At 58.4% G+C, this 20,393-nt stretch overlaps 1 protein-coding gene across 2 annotated transcripts in view; it reads right to left on the bottom strand.

The window, feature by feature from the left end:
- Positions 1-4,080: 4,080 nt before the first annotated feature.
- Positions 4,081-20,393, bottom strand: part of IFT43 (intraflagellar transport 43) — a 92,227-nt gene continuing 75,914 nt past the window's right edge. The window contains exons 1-5 of one of the 2 annotated variants that reach the window (XM_055129970.1): positions 7,586-7,867; positions 4,969-5,041; positions 4,746-4,821; positions 4,351-4,413; positions 4,081-4,270 (exon numbers count right to left, since the gene is read on the bottom strand). In XM_055129970.1, coding sequence (XP_054985945.1) covers positions 4,151-4,270; positions 4,351-4,413; positions 4,746-4,821; positions 4,969-5,041; positions 7,586-7,763 — 510 coding nt within the window. In that variant the 5' untranslated portion in view covers positions 7,764-7,867 and the 3' untranslated portion in view covers positions 4,081-4,150. Of the gene's footprint in view, positions 4,271-4,350; positions 4,414-4,745; positions 4,822-4,968; positions 5,042-7,585; positions 7,868-20,393 lie in introns of those variants that run through there. The other variant, XM_055129968.1, reaches the window with a different exon arrangement.

Below are 20,393 nucleotides of genomic sequence, written 5' to 3' on the forward strand. Positions count from 1 at the left end.
ACCCAACCCCCCAGCAGGCTTCTCTCGGCATTCTGAGCCCGCTGCCAAAGCGGTGTCACTCTAGAACCCAGCCAGCCACCGGCCGCAGCCGCTCTCCCCTTGCTTACAAAGATCTAATCTTTTAAAGGTTTTTTTTTTTTTTTTTAACTTATAAAGGACTGGAGGCAGAGTCTCTTGCCCTCTCGCCTGGCTGTCTTCACTGGGGGCCCTCGGAGGGGGGCGGGTTGAGTTTTCCTCCCCGCCCTGAGCAGAGCCCCGGCAGCCAAAGACCTCCGGAACCCAGACACAGCCATGCTCAAGGCCCCTCTCCACACGTTCAGACGAGCCTCACGCAGGAAGGAACTGGCAAAGGAACCCAGGTGTGTGGGACCCAGGGCTAAGATCTCCAAGCCTGCTCAGATCGGGATTGGGCCTCTTCCGCCCAGATTCCCCATTTTCCAGTAGCTAGGAAGTCACACCCACAAACTGCCCCCAGTGCTGTGTAATCCCACCAATGGCCAACATCCAGAGTTTATAAAACCATGCGGCCGCACGACATCTTATAGCCTAGTTCTTCCTCTTGGAGAACTGGCAAGCTACTGAGAGTTTCCTGCCTGCATGGGAGATCCTGGCAAGCTCCCCGTGACATATTCATATGCCAAAACCAGTAACAGTGATGGGTCTCATTTCCCTGACCCTGAAAGAGCTTCCAATGTGGCACTGTTGGGGAAGACGAGTAAAGAGAGGCCTCTAAAATCTCAGGGCTAGGACGAATGGAGACGTTACTGAGACCGCTCGAGAAAATTGATGATCAACAGGATGATGATGATGATGATGATGATGATGATGATGATAAAGGACGGAAGCGACAGCACAGCGAGTATGGCGTTTGCCTTGCATGCGGTCAACCCGGGTTCAATTCCTCTGTCCCTCTTGGAGAGTCCGGCAAGCTACCGAGAGTATCTCACCTGCATGGCAGAGCCTGGCAAGCTACCCGTGGCGTATTCAATATGCCAAAAACAGTAACAAGTCTCACAATGGAGACGTTACTGGTGCCCACTTGAGCAAAGTGCTTTACTTATAAAGCCCACTGCCTTTTTGAAATAAATACCTCCCACCTATCTCCGCAGCCCCACACCTGGCCTCTCTCTGGGCACCTCTTGTCAATGTCCACTACTTTATTTTTAAATCTCGCCTTTCCTCTTCATCGGCTTCATATCTGCAGCAGTGCACAAATGGGGGCAATCACCCCTCACGTGGTCATTTTCTTCCTGACTCGTTTGTTTTGCCCCTGGAACACTTTCCTCTGCTGTAGCATCACTGCAGTCCTGCAGCCTCCCGTCCACCCACGGGGGCCTCCTCCTCCTTATCCATCCTCTCTCCCCGGGCGCGTTCACTGCTTCCTGCTGGCAGTCATGCGCCAACCACGCGTCCTCAAGCTGGGGCTGACCTAGGGTTCCGAGTCTGTCTGGCTCCCCAGGAGCAGGACTGCCGCCCCCTGCTGGCTGCTCTGCCTGTGGCCGGGGCAGCCCCACAGCAGAGTCACTCTCAGCTCACACCCACTCGGTGGGGTGGCGTATGTCCCAACGTTTATGGGAAATGAGCTGCACCCCTTCCCCTCCCCCCTTTGCTTTTCTTCGAGCCACACCCAGCTGTGCTCAGGGCTTACAACTGGCGCTGGGCTCAGGAATCACTCCTAGCTGGGCCGGAGGGGTGCCAGGGACTGAACCCTGGTTGGCCACATGCAAGGCGAGCCCCTCCCCGCTTTCCTGAAGGCAGAGTTGGGTCTTGGCCCCTCCCAGCCCACCCCCCTCTCTCCTGCTGCACTGTGGAGGGGCAGGACAAGCTGTGTTTGCGGGATGCACGGGAATTCCTGGTTGGGGGGCGGGGGACCTGGGGGTGCTGGGGTAGAACCCAGGTGTGGCCGTTTCTGAGATGCAGCCCCTTGGGGAGCCCTACAAATGCGGCCGCCCAGTGTGCCTCGAGCTGTGCCAATGGGGAGCTGGCAGCACCCCCAACAACCTCCGATCCTGGGCAGACAGAACTCATGGGTCCCCTCACCCTCCAGGCAGCGGGTCAGCTGTGCCCCTGGGGGTCTCAGCAACCGCAGCCCACCCTTGGCCTGCAGGGGTCGGGGCTCGATCCCCAGCACCCCTGGAAGGAGTGCCGTCCCCAAACACTGGGCAGGGGCTTCCCCTTGGCACCAACCATGCTCTCAGCTCTGCTGCCCCCACCCCCCGCCACACACACACCGTGCTCTCACCCTCCAACTCTTCTCCGGGTCTTGGCACCTCCCCTGGATCTTGGCTCAAAGCTCACCTTCCGCCAGGAGAGAGAGGACAGAAGGTCAGACACCTGCCGTACACGTGGCTGACGCTGGTCCAATCCCGGGCGACCATGCACCACTAAAAGTGATCCCTGAGCCAGGAGTCAGCCCTGAGTGTAGCTGTGGTCCACAAACAAACAAAACAGGCGACTTCCATGAAGGACCCAACGTGATGACCTCTCAGTATCTGTATTGTAAACCATAATGCCCCAAAGTAGAGGGAGAGTATGGGGGAAATAGTCTGCCATGGAGGCAGGGGGAGGGCTGGAAAGGGGGCGTATACTGCGGACACTGGTGGCAGAGAATGTGCACTGGTGGAGGGATGGGTGTTTGATCATTGTATGATTGAAACTCAAACATGAAAGCCTGTAAGTATCTCACAGTGATTCATAAAAAAAAATTAGAGAAAACAAAAAAAAAATAAAACAATGGCTTAGGGTGGGGGGGCTAGGGGTGTGGGGGGGTTTGGGGTGTGAGGGGGCGGGGTGGAACTATACTGGGATTCTTGGTGGTGGAATATGAGCACTGGTGAAGGGATGGGTATTCGAGCATTGTATAACTGAGATTTAAACCTGAAAACTTTTTAACTTTCCACATGGTGACTCAATAAAAAATTAAAAAAAAATGGCTTTGGTTAAGATAAAAAAATATTCCATTTTTTTGTTTGTTTTGGGTCATACCCAGCGATGCATAGGGGTTACTCCTGGCTTTGCACTCAGGAATTACCCCTGGCAGTGCTCAGAGGACCATATGGGATGCTGGGACTCGAACCTGGGTCAGCCGCATGCAAGGCAAACGCCCTACCCGATGTGCTATCGCTCCAGTTCCCCCCCCAAATAATCTAATTAAAAGCAAAACAAACAAACAAACAAACAAACCAAAAACAAAACAGGCGACTTTAGCCCACCACCCCTCCACAATGTCACATGCCTGCGCCCTGTCCCCCTATCAGCTTTTTCTCCGTGGCACTTGACCACCGGCATTGGCCGTCTACTCTGTGCTGGCCCCTCGGGAAGGAGTGCCTGGCGGGAGGTGGCCGCTGGCCCTGCTCGGGCCCACAGAACAGAACCTGACAGGGCGGCATCTCAGGGAGGAGGGAACTTCCCCGCCGGCATCTGGCCTTGGAATCACCTCTCATGGCACTGGCTTTGGAATCGCCTCAAGTGGTGAGCAGCCCGTGTGGGAGAGAGCCCCCCGGGCAGTGGGGTCACAGGGAGGAAGCTGCATGTCGCCTGCCGGGTGCTGAGCTGAGCTCGTGTTAGGGAGCGGCAGGGAGGAGGATCGAGGAAGCAGGGGAAGGCGCTGCCTTGCGTGGCTTGCCAGGCTCAGCCAGGCTCAACCAGGCTCAACCCCGGACACATGAGCGGTACTGGGTGTGACGGCTGCCCCCTAACCCCCCCCAAATAAACAGTGGCAGGGAAGGGAGGTGGGTCTCAACCATTAGCCCGGGGAGGGGGGCTATCGGGGTGATGGTGGGGGGCTGGGAGGAGAGCCCACAAACCCAGTGTGGCCGCCGCAGCCTGAGAGCAGGGAGGAGGCAGCGTCTTCCCTCCCCACCAGGCCCCCCACCGTGCGGGTCCTGCAGGGCCCACCCCTGCCCCCTCCCACAAACAGCATGGGGCAGCCTCTTCCCCTCCTGCTTGGGCACAGTGGGGTGGGTGGGTGCCCAGCCTGGCAACGGGGAGGGGGGCATCTCTCCAGGAGGGCAGGGAAGCAATGGGAGGGAGGGAGGCCGGGAATAGCCACCATGACACCAGGAAGAGCCACTGTGCTTGGTGGAAAATAAAGACTTTTATTATAAAACACTCCGCCCCTGTGAACACTTGGCTGGCCCCTCGCCGGGCGTCAGGCGTGCATGGGGGGCCCCACGGGCTCCTCCCTCTCCGCGTGCAGCTGGTCCCATTCCGTGGTGAGCTCGGAAGACACCTCCGTGTACAGCCGCTCCCAGTCCCAGCTCACGTCATCCTGAGAGAGGGCGTCAGGCAAGGGTCCCCCCCGCCGGCCGCCCCCGCTCCCGCCTGCAGCCCCGCCCAGCGGCCACCTACCTCCCGAACTTCATGCTCGGGCGCCAGGACTCTGGTGAGGAGCTTCAGGTCGATCTCGTCATCCTGCGAAGGCAAAGCGACGGGCTGGGCCTCGGGGACCTTTGGCAACTGCCCTACCCACACCCGAGCAGAGCAAGGGAGCCTCAGGGTGCCCGCAGGGAGGCCTGGGAAAAGGTGACCGGGTGAGGGGCCCACAGGGCAGCTGGGACGTGAGGGAGGGGGGCTGCCACTGGGAAGCGCTGGACTCTCTGGGGTCAGGGAGGCGGAAGTGTCTGAGGAGGGGACGCCTGGGACCCCGCCCCCTCCCTGGCCATGCACGGAAGCAGCCAACAGGGGGTTCCGACAGGGGAGGGGGGTGTCCGCACGGCCCCCTCGATGCAGGCCCCACTGCTCACCAGGGTCTGGAAGGCAGCGTACTTGGTGAGGTCGTTGTCCAGGTCACGGAAGGTCATGACCCGGTTTGCCTGGACACTGCAGGAAAGAGAGACTGTGAGGAGGGAAGCGCAGGCTGGGAGGACCCTGGGGGGAGGAGATGGCTAAGAATGGGGGGTCCTGAGGCCAGCAGCACCTGAGGGCGCGGCCCCTCCTCCCACCCACCTCGGCCCTGAGCCAGCGTACCTGGGCGGGGCCGCCACCTGCAAAACGAAGTCTTCCTCCTGTATCTCTTCCAGATCCGGAATGACGGGGATGTCTGCAACGAGAGGTGGACGCCCGCCTGCGTCAGCGCCCGGCGGGCCATCCAGGGCCTCCACGGGACAGGGCAGCACGTGGACACTCAGGCCTGGGCTGGGGCCCGGCACAGCCTCAGCCAGCCCTGAGTCCTGGAGCCTGCGGGGTGGGGCTGGGACACTGGGCGGGTGACACAGACGGACACAAGGACCCCAGGGAGAAACAGGACCCCCGACAGCGCTGGCGGGTGGACGGCAGTAAGGCGGCAGCAGCAGTGACGCGTGGGCCTGGCGGTCAGGTGCCCAGGGTGCTGTCCCGAGAGTCACCCGCATGCCACCCAGGCCCATCCTGTGCACGGGCTCATCATGGTCTTGACAGGGGTCACAGTGCTGGTGGTGGCGCACACCCTGCACACCTGAGGGGTGCTCGGCCTGTCTCTCTGGCCCCTGCCGACGCGTGGTGATGGGGTCACAGGGTAACATGCACGCCTGGCCCTGGCTGCACTCGTGTGGTTATGTGTGTGTGTGTGTGTGTGTGCACATGTGTGAATGTCTGGCTGTGGCTGCACTTGTGGGGTCATGTGTGTGTGGATGTGTGTGTGTGTGTGTGTGTGTGTGTGTGTATGCAGGCTTGGCCATGGCTGCACTCTTGTGGTCGTGTGTGTGTGTATGTATGTGTATGTCTGACCATGGCTGCATACATATATGTGTGTGTGTGTGTATGTATGTGTATGTCTGGCCATCGCTGCACGCACGCGTGCGTGCGTGTGTGTGTGTGTGTGTGTATGCATGCCTGGCTATGGCTGCACTTGTGTGGTCATGTTTATATGTCTGTGTGTGTGTTAATGCCTGGCTGTGTTGCTGCACTTGCACGGTCCTGTGTTTGTGTGCATGCCTGGCTGTGACATTGCATGCTTGTGTGTGTGCATACCTTGTCATGATATTGAACATGTGTGGTGTATGTGTATGTGTGTGTGCATGCCTGACTGTGGCACTGAACATGGGTGGTCATGTGTGTGTGTGTGTGTGTGTGTGTGTGTGCGCGCGCGCAGGCCTGGCCATGGCTGCACTCATGTGGTCGTGTGTATGTGTGTGTGCACCTGGTGTATGTGTGTGTGTAGCACTGCACATGTGTGGTTGTGTGTGCGTGTGTGCATGCATGCCTGTGCTTGGGGCTCTGCAGGCTGCAGGGCTCCACACTGGGCTGTCAGCTGGAAACTGCACAGTGCTGAGAATGTGGGAGGTGCGGGGATCAAACTGGGGGCCTCTGCTGGCAAGGCAGCACTTCAGTCAGAGGAGCCCCTCCCCCACTCCCTGCCCCCTCTCCACAGTGATCTGACCTGGCTTCGCCAGTTTATGGGGGTGGGGGCTCACTGGCCAGGTCTGCTGCAGCAGACACAGCGGATTCTAAAGACCGCACTTGTGTTGCTGCCTAACGGGGACTTTTTTCCTCCTCTGAGCACTCTACACGGGACAGAAACGTAGACCTCCCAGCAGACAGAGCCCAAGTCTCTCCGCAGTCTAGCAGTCACGAAGACGGCAGCAGGGCCACGCCAAGGGGGCCCGTCTCCTCCCCGGGACATGGTGCGTCTTCAAGCAGCCTTTCCGGGTCCAGGTGAGTGTCGTGGACAGGGAAATGCTGGTGGTTTTGTTTGCCCTGTCCAGGCAGAGCCAAAAGGGAGACGGAGCAGGGGGAAATGGTCAAGAGGCAAGAAGGTGCTGGGAACACCAAGAGAAATGCCAGGAGGGAACAGACAGGGCCTTGGGATCTGCTTCCGAGGACCGGATTGGACAGAGTGCTCAGAGGATAGTCCAGGGGGTCACATGGTGGTGCCGGGGATAGAGCCTGTGGCCCCTGCATGCTAGACGTTGCTCTAAGCCTGAGATCTCTCTCTCTCTCTCTCTCTCTCTCTCTCTCTCTCTCTCCTCTCTCTTTTCTCTCTCCTCTCTCCCTCCTTCACTCTCTTCCTCTCTCCTCTCTCTTCCTCTCTCTCTCTCCCTCCTTTTCTTCTCTCTCCTCTCACCCTCTCTCTCTCTCTCTCTCTCTCTCTCTCTCTCTCCCTCCCTTTCTTCTCTCTCTCTCTCCCTCCTCCCCTCGGCTCTCAATGATGTTTCTAAGAGGCGCAGAATCATCCTAAGGCCCTGGAACTTTCCAGCTATTCGGCAGACACTGCAAAGGTTCTGGCCACACTAAGCCCAAGCACACAACAGTCAGCGCCAAGCCACGGGCTTTATTACGCTTCCAACTGCGCGCTTAAAGACTCTGGGCCTGGAAAGAGAGAGGAAAGGTGTGCGAGGAGAGGCTGAGACAACCTCACACACAGAGCGAACAAGACAGGCAGAGGAGAGCAAAGATAATAAGGGGTGTGGGGGGGGCGGATGTGAAAAGGGGTCGCACAGAGAAAGATCTGCTGGTTGCAGGAAATAAAGACGACACATAGGACACCCCCAAATAGTGGCTCCCACCCAGCAAGACCTCGGCTGAGAAAGGAGCCGTGCAGACCCCGTGTCCGTCTGTCTCGCCAGAGTTCCAGGAGGCGCTCACGGAAGCGGAAGGGTTTACTCACTCCTGCTCTGCGGCACGGACCGCGGCGACGGCTGCTGACAGACAGTCCTGAGCCGGCCGCCGGGACCCGCGGGCCGGGGACGGGGCTGGCGGTGCCACGGGCCGTCAGCTGACACTCTGACAGTTTTGGAGGGAGCCGTGGCGCTGCTCCGGGCCTGGGCCGGGCCGGAGTCCAGCATGAAATGAATATTCAGAAGCTGGTCAGGAGACACTGCCCGCTGAGCCCGGGGCCTCAGGACAGGGGTCGCGTCCCCGAGTCCCCCGTCCCCTCCGCCACGCTGGCATTTGGGTCCTGTCAGCTCTGCCTGGCTTCCCCGCGCGCTGAGGAGCGGTGCTACCGTAGCCCACGGCCCACTCAGCCTCCCCGCGGGCTCCCCGAGCCACCTCTCCCCACGCCGACGCGTGCAGGGGAGCGTGGGGCTGGCCCATCTGTGAGGGAGCAGAGGTCAGCTCGGGCCTTGGCAAGGGCGCTGCCGGGGCTGGCCACTCAGTGGGATTTCTCTCTAATTGGAAGCCTGGCGCCCGGCAGAACCCACCGCCTGCCCGCGTGGGCTGGAGCCAGCGATGACAGCCAGGCCAAGGCAAGCTGGAACATTCCGGAACTGTGACAGCTTGAGCCATCGCCCGTGGTTGGGCTGTCCAAGTCCCGGCCCCAGGGGAACAGGTGGCCGTGGAGCAGATTTTGGGCTGACTTCAAAGAACTTCACGATTTTCCGGTTTCTGATTTACAGCGACAGACACGAGCTTGCTGATTTATGTGCACGGGAAAGATGTGCTCGGAGAGTTTGCATTCTCTCTCTTGCCTTCCTCCCCTGCTCCTCCTCCCGGCCCAGCATCCGTCCCCCAGGGGGGCTCCAACTCTAACACACACACACACACACACACACACTCCACGAACAAACCTAGACACGAAAATGCACCCTTCTCTCTAGTCCACAGGTGACAGCACGGTCCCACCTGCCATCACTGCCATCAGCAATGGCCACTGGACCTCAGGGGAGTCGCACTGCTCCAGGTGACCACACAGGAAGACCTGAGTCCACTCTAGTGCCACTACTGGAAAGTCAGTCATCACGTTATCTGTTCTGTCGTCTCCTCCCTGGTAAGCTGGAAATGACGCTTACCTAACCAGGTTTCATGTAAGAACTGGGGAGGGGGTAGTGGGACGGGGTGGGGGGTGTTCTCAATCTGTCAGGTGGGTTTGAATCTAAGGTTTGGAGGTCTGATGGTCCCTTCAAACCCTGGCTGGCTGTGTGGCTGGCTCTAGCCTTTCTGGGCCTCAGTTTCTTCATCTAAAACGGGGGCCATGGTACCCACCCCACACAGTTATTATGTCTTACGCACAACCAGTCTGGATAATCACGCTGGAAATATGGTATCACTTTTATTAAACCATCCCACAGCGACACGACTGAGCATTTCACGGCCAAACAGGCTGCCCCTGCCCTGCCTCTGAGTCCTGGCACCGGACGGGCACCCTGCCCCTCTGCCCGCAGCGCCCCGCCCACCCGCACAGAGGGGATGTGGGTCAGTTCCCCTGCCAGCGGTGGCTCGCACTCATTCAAGGAACCTTATCAATGGCATAAGGTGAGGCTGTGCCGGATGGCAGGCAGTGACACACACCTGGCCATCGTGTGGGTGCAGGGCAGCGGGCACCACCCCGTGCCCTGCCTGTGAACTAAAGGCCACTCGGGGAATAAATTCATGTGCAATTCGAATAAAGCTAGGCAGAAAGGCAGGAAAGAAAGCACAGCAGGTAGGGCTCTAGCTTTGCACGACACCCACCCAGGATCCAACCCTAGCACCCCCAAATGGCCCCCCGTGCCCTGCCAGGAGTGATCCCTGAGAACCACCAGGTGTGGACCCCGAACAAGCAGGGCCGGAACACAGAGCTCAGCGGGAGAGCTGAGCGCTGGCCTGCCTGCACACTGGGCCCGCCCCTGGTGCACCTCTACCAATAACAATCTCTCGAAGGAAAACTTTCCTTCCTTAGACCCCCCCCTTTATCTTCGTAGGCAACTGCTATCAGCCAATTCTTTTATTTTATTTTTTATTAGTGAATCACTGTGGGGGGTACAGTTACTGACTTACAAACGTTCGTGCTTTCACTTCAGACATACAATGATTGAGTACCATCCCTCCACCAGTGCCCATTCTCCACCACCAATGGTCCCAGCATCCCTCCCACCACCCCCACCCCGTCCTCCCCACCCCACCCCGCCTCTGCTGCAGGGCATTCCCTTTTGCTCTCTCTCTCCTTTTGGGTGTTGTGGTTTGCAGTAGAGGTATTAAGTGTCCATCATGTTCGGTCTATAGTCTATTTTCAGCCCGCATCTCCCATCCCGAACGGGTCCTCCTAGCACCCTTTACTTGGTGGTCCCTTGTCTCTCTGAGCTATCGGCCCCAGCACAAGAGGCCGGCTTCTGAGCTGTGGAGTAATCCTCCTGGTACTTATCTCTACTATTCCTGGGTGTTAGTCTCCCATTCTGTTACTTTATATTCATATGTACACAAATGAGTACAGTCTTTCTATGCCTGTCCCTCTCTTTCTGACTCATTTCACTTAGCATGATACCTTCCATGCTGATCCACTTATATGCAAAGTTCATGACTTCATCTTTTCTAACAGCTGCACAGTATTCCATTGTGTAGATGTACCAAAGTTTCTTTAACCAGTCATCTGTTCTTGGGCACTTGGTTTTTTTCCAGATTTTGGCTATTATAAACAGTGCTGCAATGAACACACAAGTACAGATATCATTTCGACTATACTTTTTTGCATCTCCAGGATATATTCCCAGAAGTGGTATTGCTGGGTCAAATGGGAGTGCAATTTCTAATTTTTTGAGAGTATCAGCCAATTCTTGTGTGTATTTCCCATGGTTTGGATGAGCCCATCAAATATGACCCTTTCAAAAAAAAAAAATCTTTCTGCTGTTCTTCAATGGACTGTTCTCTCTGCTTTATTTCTTTTTTTTTTTTCTTTTTGGGTCACACCCGGAGATGCTCAGGGGTTACTCCTGGCTCTGCACTCAGGAATTACCCCTGGCCGTGCTCAGGGGACCCTATGGGATGCTGGGAACCAAACCCAGTCAGCCGTGTGCAAGGCAAACGCCCTCCCCGCTGTGCTGTCGCTCCAGCCCCATGTTCTCTGCACACAGCTAGAGCTTGGTCTGTTTCGTGACCCTCTGGTGTTCCACTGAGTGGACGCCCCCTGCCCCCCGATGCAGCGAATCCCATGCAGAGCGGAGGCCACGGAGACTCGTGGGAACAGTCTGGCCCAGGGGCCGGTGCAGCTGGGGGATAGGTGAGACCGAGCCAGGCAGGGGCCAGTGAAGCAAAGGTTCCGGGCAACGCGGCTGGTGAGACCTGAGGGTGGGAGAGGCTGGCGTGGCGGGTGCAGTCGGGAGGGGACCCATTGGGGCAGGAGAGAGGAGGTCGGCTCGGGTGGGGATGGACCCGCACCCACCCGCTGGGAAATACGAAGTGGGCGGCACCCACAGCCCAGCGAAACCAGGATGGAGCGAGCAGGGCAAGGTGGCAAAAGCAGGGTGGAGCCATTCAATCAGCCCCCAACTCAGGGCTGGAGAGAGCACAGGGGAGCGGGCGCCTGGCTCAGAGCTCTCCTACAGCGCATGGTCCCCCGGGCACCGCCACAGGCCACGCCTGAGCATCACCACGTATGGCCCAGGAGCCAAAACCACAGCAGCGGCAACAACGGAAAGACTGAGGGCAGCAGGGGTCGGGTCCAGCCCGCCCACCCTCTGAACCAACCCGGGATCCCGCAGAACGACTCCAGGCACCGCCGTGTCTTCCCACAGACTCAGCTCGGGACACAGGGGTCCCCAGCACCCCGAGAAGGCGGAGTGGGGGGGAGGAGCTGAGGGGGAGGCCTGAGCTCTGTCTCCACGGCAAGTCCAGGCGCCGGAACACTAGAGGCCAACTGGACCGGGAGCCGCCCCTCGGGTGGGATGGGAAGGGGGCTTGCACTGCACCAACTCCCCCACCCCAACCGCCACCACGTCACGCACTCGGCCAAACCAAATACCCTGTCCTGTCCCCACTCAGAGCCCGAGCGCCCTTGGGTTTGGCAAACCCCAGCCCAGGCTGCGCCTCGCTGAAGAGCGGCTGGGCCTGCTGAGAGGGGCGGCATGCACTAAGATCAGTGCAGGGAGCACAGAGACCCCGTCTGAGCTGGCTGGTCCAGACCCTGTCTCCCTGCTCCGTGGCCCTAGAAGAAGCCCCTCCCCCCACAGCAGCCGCAGTGCGGATGGACACACCTCAGAGATTGCGGACGGGAAACGCATCACCTCCCTGGGACACAGGGTTCCCTCACACGGGGCCAACAAGCCCACATGCAGGTGACCCCAGCAGGAAGAGAGTTGGTGTATGAAATAAGTAAGACGCCAAGGGTTAGGTCTGGTCAATGGTTGGAACTAACCACAAGTGTACGCAGGGCAGAGGGCAGGTAAGATAGAGAAGAGACCAGTAGGACAACCATAGCTGGGAATGATCATGCTGGACAAGATCCGAGGGTTAAGAGTAGGTAAGGGATATTCTTGATAACCTTTCAGTATCAACATTGCAAACCACAACACCCAAAAGGGGACAGGGGGAGAGAGAGGTGTGTGTGCGTGTGGGGGAGAGAGAGAGAGAGAGAGAGAGAGAGAGAGAGAGAGAGAGAGAGAGAGAGGGAGAGGAGCAGGAGAAGGAGGAGCAGAAAGAGGAGAAGAAAGAGGAGGAGGAGGAGGAGGAAGAAGAGGAGGAGGAAGAGGAGGAAGAGGAAGAAAAGGGGAATAAGAAGAGGAAGAAAAGGAGGAAGAAGAAGAAGGAAGAAGGAGGAAGGAGGAAGAAGGAAGAAGAAGAAGGAGAAAGAGGAGGAGGAGGAGGAAGAATTAAGGAGGAAGAGGAGGAGGAGGAGGAGGAGGTGCAGGGGGTGGGGGGTTATGGGAGGGAACCTGGGACACTAGTGCTGGGAAATGTACACTGGTGGAGGGATGGGTGTTGGAATACTGTAAGACTGAAATCCAATCATTAATGGTTTTGTAATACTTTAAACAAACATTTTTAAAAGAATACATTAAAAAAAACTAAAATAGGGGCTGGAGCCATAGCACAGCAGGTAGGGTGTTTGCCTTGCATATGTTTGACCTGGTTCGATTCCCAGCATCCCATATGGTCCCCTGAGCAATGCCAGGAGTAATTCCTTACTGCAAAGCCAGGAGTAACCCCTGTGCATCGCCAGGTATGACTCAAAAAGCAAAAAACCAAACCAAACAAAAAAAAAATAAAGAACATATATATGCATGTAACAAATAAAAGACATACAGATTGCAAAAAAAAAAAAAGAATAAAATAAAATAAAACCCATAGCAGGGCTGGAGCAATAGCACAGCGGGTAGGGCATTTGCCTTGCACGCGGCTAACCCAGGCTTGATTACCAGCATCCCACATGCTCCCCTGAGCACCGCCAGGGGTAATTCCTGAGTGCAGAGCCAGGAGTAACCCCTGAACATCGCCGGGTGTGACCCAAAAAAGAAAAAAAAAACACATAGGTAAACGGAGACTCATGGGAAGATGAGCAGGGCCAATGACAATCGGCTTCTAGGACGTGAGAGGGGGAGAGGCTGCCGTTTGCCCTGGGACACATTCATCACGGATATTACCAGCACACGAGCGCGGGAACATGCTAACAACCCAGCCAGGTCCCCGAGGGGCTCTTCGCAGCCCTGCGGCCAACAGCAGGAAGCCTCCCGGCATGCAGGGATGCGTGCGGCTGTGCCCCTCGGCCCGGGGGGCGGTTCTGTCTGCTCCACTCGGGTGGTAAGGGGTTTCTCCAACTGCGACGGGCTCACCCAGCGCCCACCCCGGGCGAGTCGTCAGGTTCTGCCCTGAAGTGTGACCTGGGGGATGCACGGGGGTCAGGGGTTTCCGCTGGGGGCAGCCGTGCCCGGGTCCCCTTCGAGTTCTGCTTGTGGCCGAGTTTCTGGGTTGGGGGTTTCTGCACAGCATTTGCCGGCTGTACGCAGGGGGTCGCTGGAGACACTTTCTACCAAGTTTCTTCTGCACCCCAGCACTTTCTCAACTTCGACAACTAACAGGTGATGCAGGTGGCGGTCCTCACGGGTGCTCCACAGCCAGCCCCTCGCTGCCCCCCGCAGCCCAGGCAAAGGCCCCGAGCGTGCACACACACGTTCTCCACTCGGCGTTCCAGCCTCGGCAGAGCACCCATGCGGAGCGGAGGGCACACGCCCGCCCGTCGTCGTCGGAGCCAAGTGCAAGAAGAGGCAGTTCACAGGAAAGGGGCCTGGCCACGCGGCACTTCCCGGCACAGCCCCGTCCATGCCCCGGTCCCGGGGCCAGTGTCCGGCACAGACCCTGGCGGGGCGGCTTCCCGAGGCCACGGCGCCCGTGTTGGTAAGCCACGGTGCCTCGAAACCGGAGATCATTATAATTTTTCTCTGCAGCTACAAAACTTTGTTTTACTGAATGCTGTTACCTTCTGCATCACGTAGGGGGAATTTTAAGCAGGCGAATGGAAGAAGGTCTGATTGAAGATGAAGTTAAGTGAAAGAAATTGGTCTCATTTAGCACATGACAGGATTCATCTGTGTTCCCAAGTCCACTGAGGTGGCATCATGGCCGTTTCATATTCATGAGCTGCTGCGACTCTGTGTCCCCTCATTTACAAAGAGCCGTGTTCAGCAAATTCCGTCCCTGTGGACAGCCCATGCATTTCATGGTCTTGTCAGAGACACATCAAACGCTCCAGTAACCAAATACCAGAAAATGGCTTTAATTAGTGGATCTCAATCGTATAAATAATTTTTTTCTAAGTGAAAAAAAATGGAGATTTTTTTTTTTTTAAAGGGAGAAGAAAAGGGGGAAGCAGGAGGCAACAGGCTTCAAACACTCGAAGGAACAAGGGGAGAGCTGGTCTCAGAGGGGCCCCCACGCGGGCCGGGCCCAGCTCCGAGGGACCCCGGCCCTGTCGTGGAGTCGCGGCTGCAGCCGGGAGGGTCGCCACTCGTCTAAGCTGCAGCCACGGGAGAAAGGCCGAGTGGGACGTGGGCTCCGGACGCTCACAGCCCGTGTCTACGGGGGCAACTGTGCACAGGCAGGAGCCCCGGGAGGGCAGAGGGGGACAGATGGACAGACAGACACAGACAAGCCGCCCCTGCCTTTGTGCCCCAGGTGGGGACATGCGTCCTGTTCTGCCAAACTCTCCCTCCTCCTGTGGCGGGGGCAGGAGGTGGCCGATCTTAGAACAGATGAGGTTCTTAGAAGAGGTCCCTCCAGAAGAAGTGCCCCCGCGGCCCTCTCTGCAGACAGCTCGGTGGGAAAGGGTGGTCTGGACCGGTCCCGGTTTCTGCCACCGGCCAGGGCGTGACACCGCAGAGGTGGAGGAAGAAGGGGCTGGCCTCCCGACTGTCCTACTCCAGAACCACACCGCCCCCCTGCGCCCCCACCAAGCCCACCCAGTGCTGAGCCAGAACCAGCGTCAGGTGTGAGTTCCTGAGACACAGATGGGGCAGGGGAGGCTTCTCGGGAAACGCCCCGTCGTCCTGGAAGCTGGGGGACGGGAGGGGCCTCCCAGGCCAGCAGGGCGCCGAGAGCGAGCGGGCAGGAGGAGGAGGAGCGGGCAGGAGCACAGCAGGAGGAAGTGGGTTGGGCCTGCTCTCCCTCAGCCCCGGGGCCATCCGAGCCGGGAGCTGTCCAGACGCATTACTGGCCAGGGGAGGGGAAGGGCTTTAAGAGTTGGAGGCAGGAAGCAGCGGGAAGGAGCCGGCACTGGGGGGGGGGGGGGGGGGGAAACGGAGGTGCAGCGGGAGGGCCAGCCTCTGGGGGCGGCCGGAGCCAGGCGGACACGGGCTCATCCGATTCCATTTCATCCTCCCCGCGTGACACGGAACGAAACCAGACAAACTCCACTGCTTTTATTCTAAATCCTTCGGTGTTGTATTCTTTCTTATATATATTTATTAAAAAAAAAGGCAACTTTGATCGGTGCCACCCATGACACCCCCTCGGCCGCCCCCCCCCGCGACAGCCCACTTCTGAGCAAGCCCCGTCCACGCGCGTGCGGCCACTGCCGGCGACAGCCAGCGGGTTTTGATCACAGCCACTCGGAATCGGATTCTCCTAAGATAGATGAGGAGCCTTCCTGCTCGTGCCCTCTTATCAGATGAGAAACCGGGGGGGAGGGGGCGCGGGGTCCGGAGGGAACGGCGCCACAATCAAGGGCTGCGTGGCGCTCGCTCGGTCCCCTCGCCGCAGCAATTTTCAAAGGCGCCCGCCTCGGGCACTTTTAAATGATGGTGTCTCAATTCTGTAATCATCCTTCAAGAGCTCGCTCTGAAAGGGTCTTTTAGGTAAGCCCAGTCCGCGCTTGTGGACTTCAGGAATCGCACTCTCCGCGTGTGTCCTCCTGCGCCCACACGGAGCGGAGCGTCGGGGAGGCTCCCTTGGAGGAGCGGAACGGGCAGGGCGGTGGCTTGGCCGGACGGACGGGCGGCCGCGCTCTCCCGGAGCAGCGGCAGCCGGTCCCCTGCGGTTTCTCGCCCACCCAGGACGCTGCTGGCCAGCCCATACCAGGTGTCTACTTGCCTGTCCCGCTCCATCTCCCAGCCCTGGGGCACAGCCAGCCTGGGAGATCCCTCCGGGCTAGGACCTGCTGCGGGTCTGTGGAGAGCAAGGGTCCCTCCCCTCTCCCAAACTGCAGAGAGTATTCTCTCTCCTTGACCCAGTCCCAGACCTGGAGCAGTAAGGCACTTGCCTTGCATGTGGCCAACCCAGATTCAGCACCCTGGCCTCTCATAGGGTCCCCCAAGCACCGACAGGAGTGATTCCTGAGCGCAGAGTACTTGGCTCAGTCCCCATCTCCTGAAACACCCGAGCATCCGAGCCTCTCCTGGTCAGACCAGGAGCAGAGCGCAGTGGTTCCCCTCAAAAAAAGGCCGCACGGGGGTCCCCGCCCCTCTCCTCCTCCTCGCTCTCCACAGCGGGGGAGAGGGCCCGTACCACCCACCCCGTGACCTGGAGCAGTGCACGCGACAGAATCCAGGCGCTGGACTGGTTCTGAGTTCAGGCAGACCCAACACTCTTTGGCTTCTGCCGGTTCCTTGTGTTGACCACGTTCAGCCAGAGAGCAGAGCATGACAGAACACACGGTCCCGGGGGAAGGCTCACCCGGCCGCTACCTGGCGTGTACGAATGCACACAGAGCTCGAGAATCCTCTTTCCCAGATCCCCAGGAAGGGCCTCTTCAGGTGGGGGCCATCAGGACGCTGATGACGTGGACCAAGCAGGCGGCGTCCCTCCAATTGCGTGCCAGGCGGGTGCTGGCATGGCGAAGCTGGCAAAGTCTGGGATGACCCAGACATGCCAGGGCACGGCGGGGGCCCCTGGGCACCCTCTGCCAGCTCGGCCAGGGGAGCAGAAGGGCTGGCCAAGACTCCGGGTGATGCTTCCCAGCTGACCAGGGTCAGGCAGGACAGGGGCGCATCAATGACATGTGGCCACAAGCCGAGCTCAAGTTCCTCCCCCAACACTCCACTTCTGGGGGCACTCGGAACACAGTCACACCAGACTCTACTACTGTTGCAGAAGTCAAGGCGTTCCAAGTATCTCTCTCTCTTTTTTCTTTTAGGGTCACACCCAGCAATGCTCAGGGGTAACCTGGCTCTGCACTCAGGAATTACCCCTGGCGGTGCTCGGGGGACCATATGGGATGCTGGGAATCGAACCCCGGTCGGCCGTGTGCGAGGCAAATGCTCTACCCGCTGTGCTATCGCTCCAGCCCTCCCAAGCATCTCTTCACCCCATCCTGGGTGCCTTCTCTGGGCGGGCACATGTCAAGTTTCCCAGGCAGGGCCTCGAGACTCTGAACAGTCTCCTAGAAAACATGAACCCGAGTCCCAAGTGCTTCTCTGCCTGCATTCAAGAAGCTGCTGGCAAGTCCCAGGTAGGTTCTCACGGTCTCACTGCTCGTGGGGCCCACAGCCTGGCAAATCCACGCTGGGGGGTAAAAAACTAAGGCTTGCCGAGGGGCGAGTGCACTCGCGGGCTCTCCGGGCAGCTCTGTCTCACCGCCCGTGTCCGGTGCCCCGGAATCGCTGTGTGCTGTAAGCAGGGAAAGGACAAAGTAATGTCATCCTACACTGGGGGGTCCGAGAGACAGACCCGGCAGCCTCCAAAGTCCAAGCTCACTGAGGTGCCCTCTGGGCTGCTGCTGGGAACATGCCTTCCACTGCTGAGCGGGAGGCACTGGGCCCGACGCCTGGCCATGGGGCTGCGCTAGCGGGCAGCCCCGGATCCCAGAGGTGCCTCTAACTCGCCGACCTCACGCAATTGCTTGTCAGCTCTCGTTTCCTTGCTGCCAGAGGAGGTTCTCTCTGGGAGATCTTTATTCTCAGAGGGTCCACAAACAAGAAGCTTCCGGTACAGATGAAAAAAAAAAAGAAGAAAGAACCATCCCTTTTACATTTACTGACCCAAACGTTCTAGTTGTCCCTGGCCACAGCAAGTCTTTCCTTGGGAATCACTGCCACAAAACTCCCTTTTCTTTTTATTTATCTATTTATTTATTTATTTATTTATTTATTTATTTATTTTTTATTTCTTTATTTTGGGGGGCTGCATCCAGTGATGCTCAGGGGTTACTCCTGGCTCTGCACTCAGGAATTACTCCTGGCGAGCTTGGGGGACCAAATGGGATGCCGGGGATTGAACCCGGGTTGGCTGCACGCAAGGCAAAGGCCCTCCCCGCTGTACTATCGCTCCGGCCCCCCAACCCCCTTTTCTATAATGCAGTAAGCCAACAACACCCCACCCGAGGCCCCGCTATGACCTCAGCACTCATGCCCCGACCACCCGCCACCACCCCAACTGTTGAGCTTTTACACCCCCTGCATTCTTTCAAGTGTCTGAGATTCCCGGGGGGGTCAGCTCTTCCTCTATGTCCGAGGGTGTTATATGCTAATAAACATGAAATTCCTGGAGGTCAGCGATGCGTTCAGTCCAGCCAACTGGCCGAACACCGTGGCTTGGTGTTGGCTAAGCGGCCACTCCTGGCGCTTAGCAACCGCCCTGCTCCACCTGCAGCTGCCCGGCCAAAGTCCCTCCTCTCACCCCAGCACAGTATCCCTCCCCGGAGGACTCAAGCACTCATTACCTGACAGTCACCTCGGCAGGGGCTCATGGAAAAGAAGGCAGGAGGCAAAAGGGTTTGACTTCAAGCCCCAGGGCGTGGACCAACGGGCCCCTGGGCTTCTCCCGCTGCCTCCTGACGGTCCAGGGGGCAACTCAGGAGAGCTGAGTCAGAGGCGGGCAGGCCAGGTGAGAGCCCGGGCCCAGAGCACACCTGAGCCAGGATGCGAAAGCCAAGAGTGGGCATGCGCGGCTCTCCCTCACGGGCAAATGCAGGGCAGCGTGGGTACGAGCAATGACACCTCCCCCTGGGCGGCATGCGGGGCTTCCTGATCCCGAGTGGCAGAACCCAGAACCCGAGCGCTCAGGGATTCTGCCTGCAGGTCGAGCAACAGAAACATGGTTAGAAATTCCACCGCACACCTTTATTAAGCACAAAGGAAACTCTCCAGGCTCACCTCTCCCGGAGCCTCACGCCGGCTCTATGCTCTCGGCCTTTCTGCGTCTGCGGCCCACAGGAGGGGCAGGAGAGACCCCGGAGTGCTACTGCCCAGAGCCTCGCAGCTCTACGGTCAGCCGTGGCTCACTGGGAGCTTGAAACCAGTGGGAGGATGTCACAGTGACTGTGACACCACCAACGACAGCTTGTTTCCCGTCGTTAAGTCTTTAGCGGCACACTCCTGTGGGTCAGCCTGCGACACGTGTGCCCCACAGAGGCCCTTGTCTGCGACAGGATGTCTCATATCTCTCTACAGGGCGGCCCTGGGGCTCCACCCCAAGTGCACACGCCAGTAGCAGGGTCCCATGGATTCCCACAAACACTGCTCACCCGTGCCGTTTCCTACCCAGACAAAGGTTTCCTCAAATGTTCTTTTTTTTTTTTTTCTTTTTGGGTCACACCCAGCATTGCACAGGGGCTACTCCTGGCTCTGCACTCAGGAATTACTCCTGGCGATGCTTGGGGGACCATATGGGATGCTGGGAATTGAACCCAGGTCGGCCGTGTGCAAGGCAAACGCCCTCCCCGCTGTGCTATCACTCCAGCCCCTCCTCAAATGTTCTTAATAGCTGATCAAATGAAGCCTAACAAAAATGATAGCTAATGCTCGGGCCACTGAGTCCCCTGGTCCCCTCCCTGCTGCATCCATCCCTGCTATGGGCAAGCTGAGTGACAGTGGGACCCTGGGCCAAAGGGTCGCAGACAAGGACAGGGAGGCACTGACCGAGAAAGGCACCTGGGACGTGGTGAAACAAATTGGCCGGGGAGAGGGGAGGGGAGGGTTACATCCAGCATTGCTCTGGCTGAGGCTACACCTTGCTCTGTTCAGGGTCACTCTGGTCTGCGCTCAGGGAACCACGTGGGGCCGGGGATTGAACCCAGACCTCCCGGCCACACTCAGGACCTTGGGCTAACTCCCCAGCCCCAAGAAATTAAAACTAAGCGACATTATTAAGAAGTCTGCACTGAATCCTTTCTCTCTCTCTCTCTCTCTCTCTCTCTCTCTCTCTCTCTCTCTCCCTCCTTCTCTCCCTCTCTCTCTCCCTCCCTCCTTCCTTCTTCCCTCTCTCCCTCCCTTCTTCCCTCCCTCCCTCTCTCCCTCTCCCTCTCTCTCTCTCTCTCTCTCTCTCTCTCTCTCTCTCTCTCTCTCTCCTCCCTCCTC

This window comes from Sorex araneus, chromosome 3 (genome assembly GCF_027595985.1).
Source record: "Sorex araneus isolate mSorAra2 chromosome 3, mSorAra2.pri, whole genome shotgun sequence".
NCBI lineage: Eukaryota > Metazoa > Chordata > Mammalia > Eulipotyphla > Soricidae > Sorex > Sorex araneus.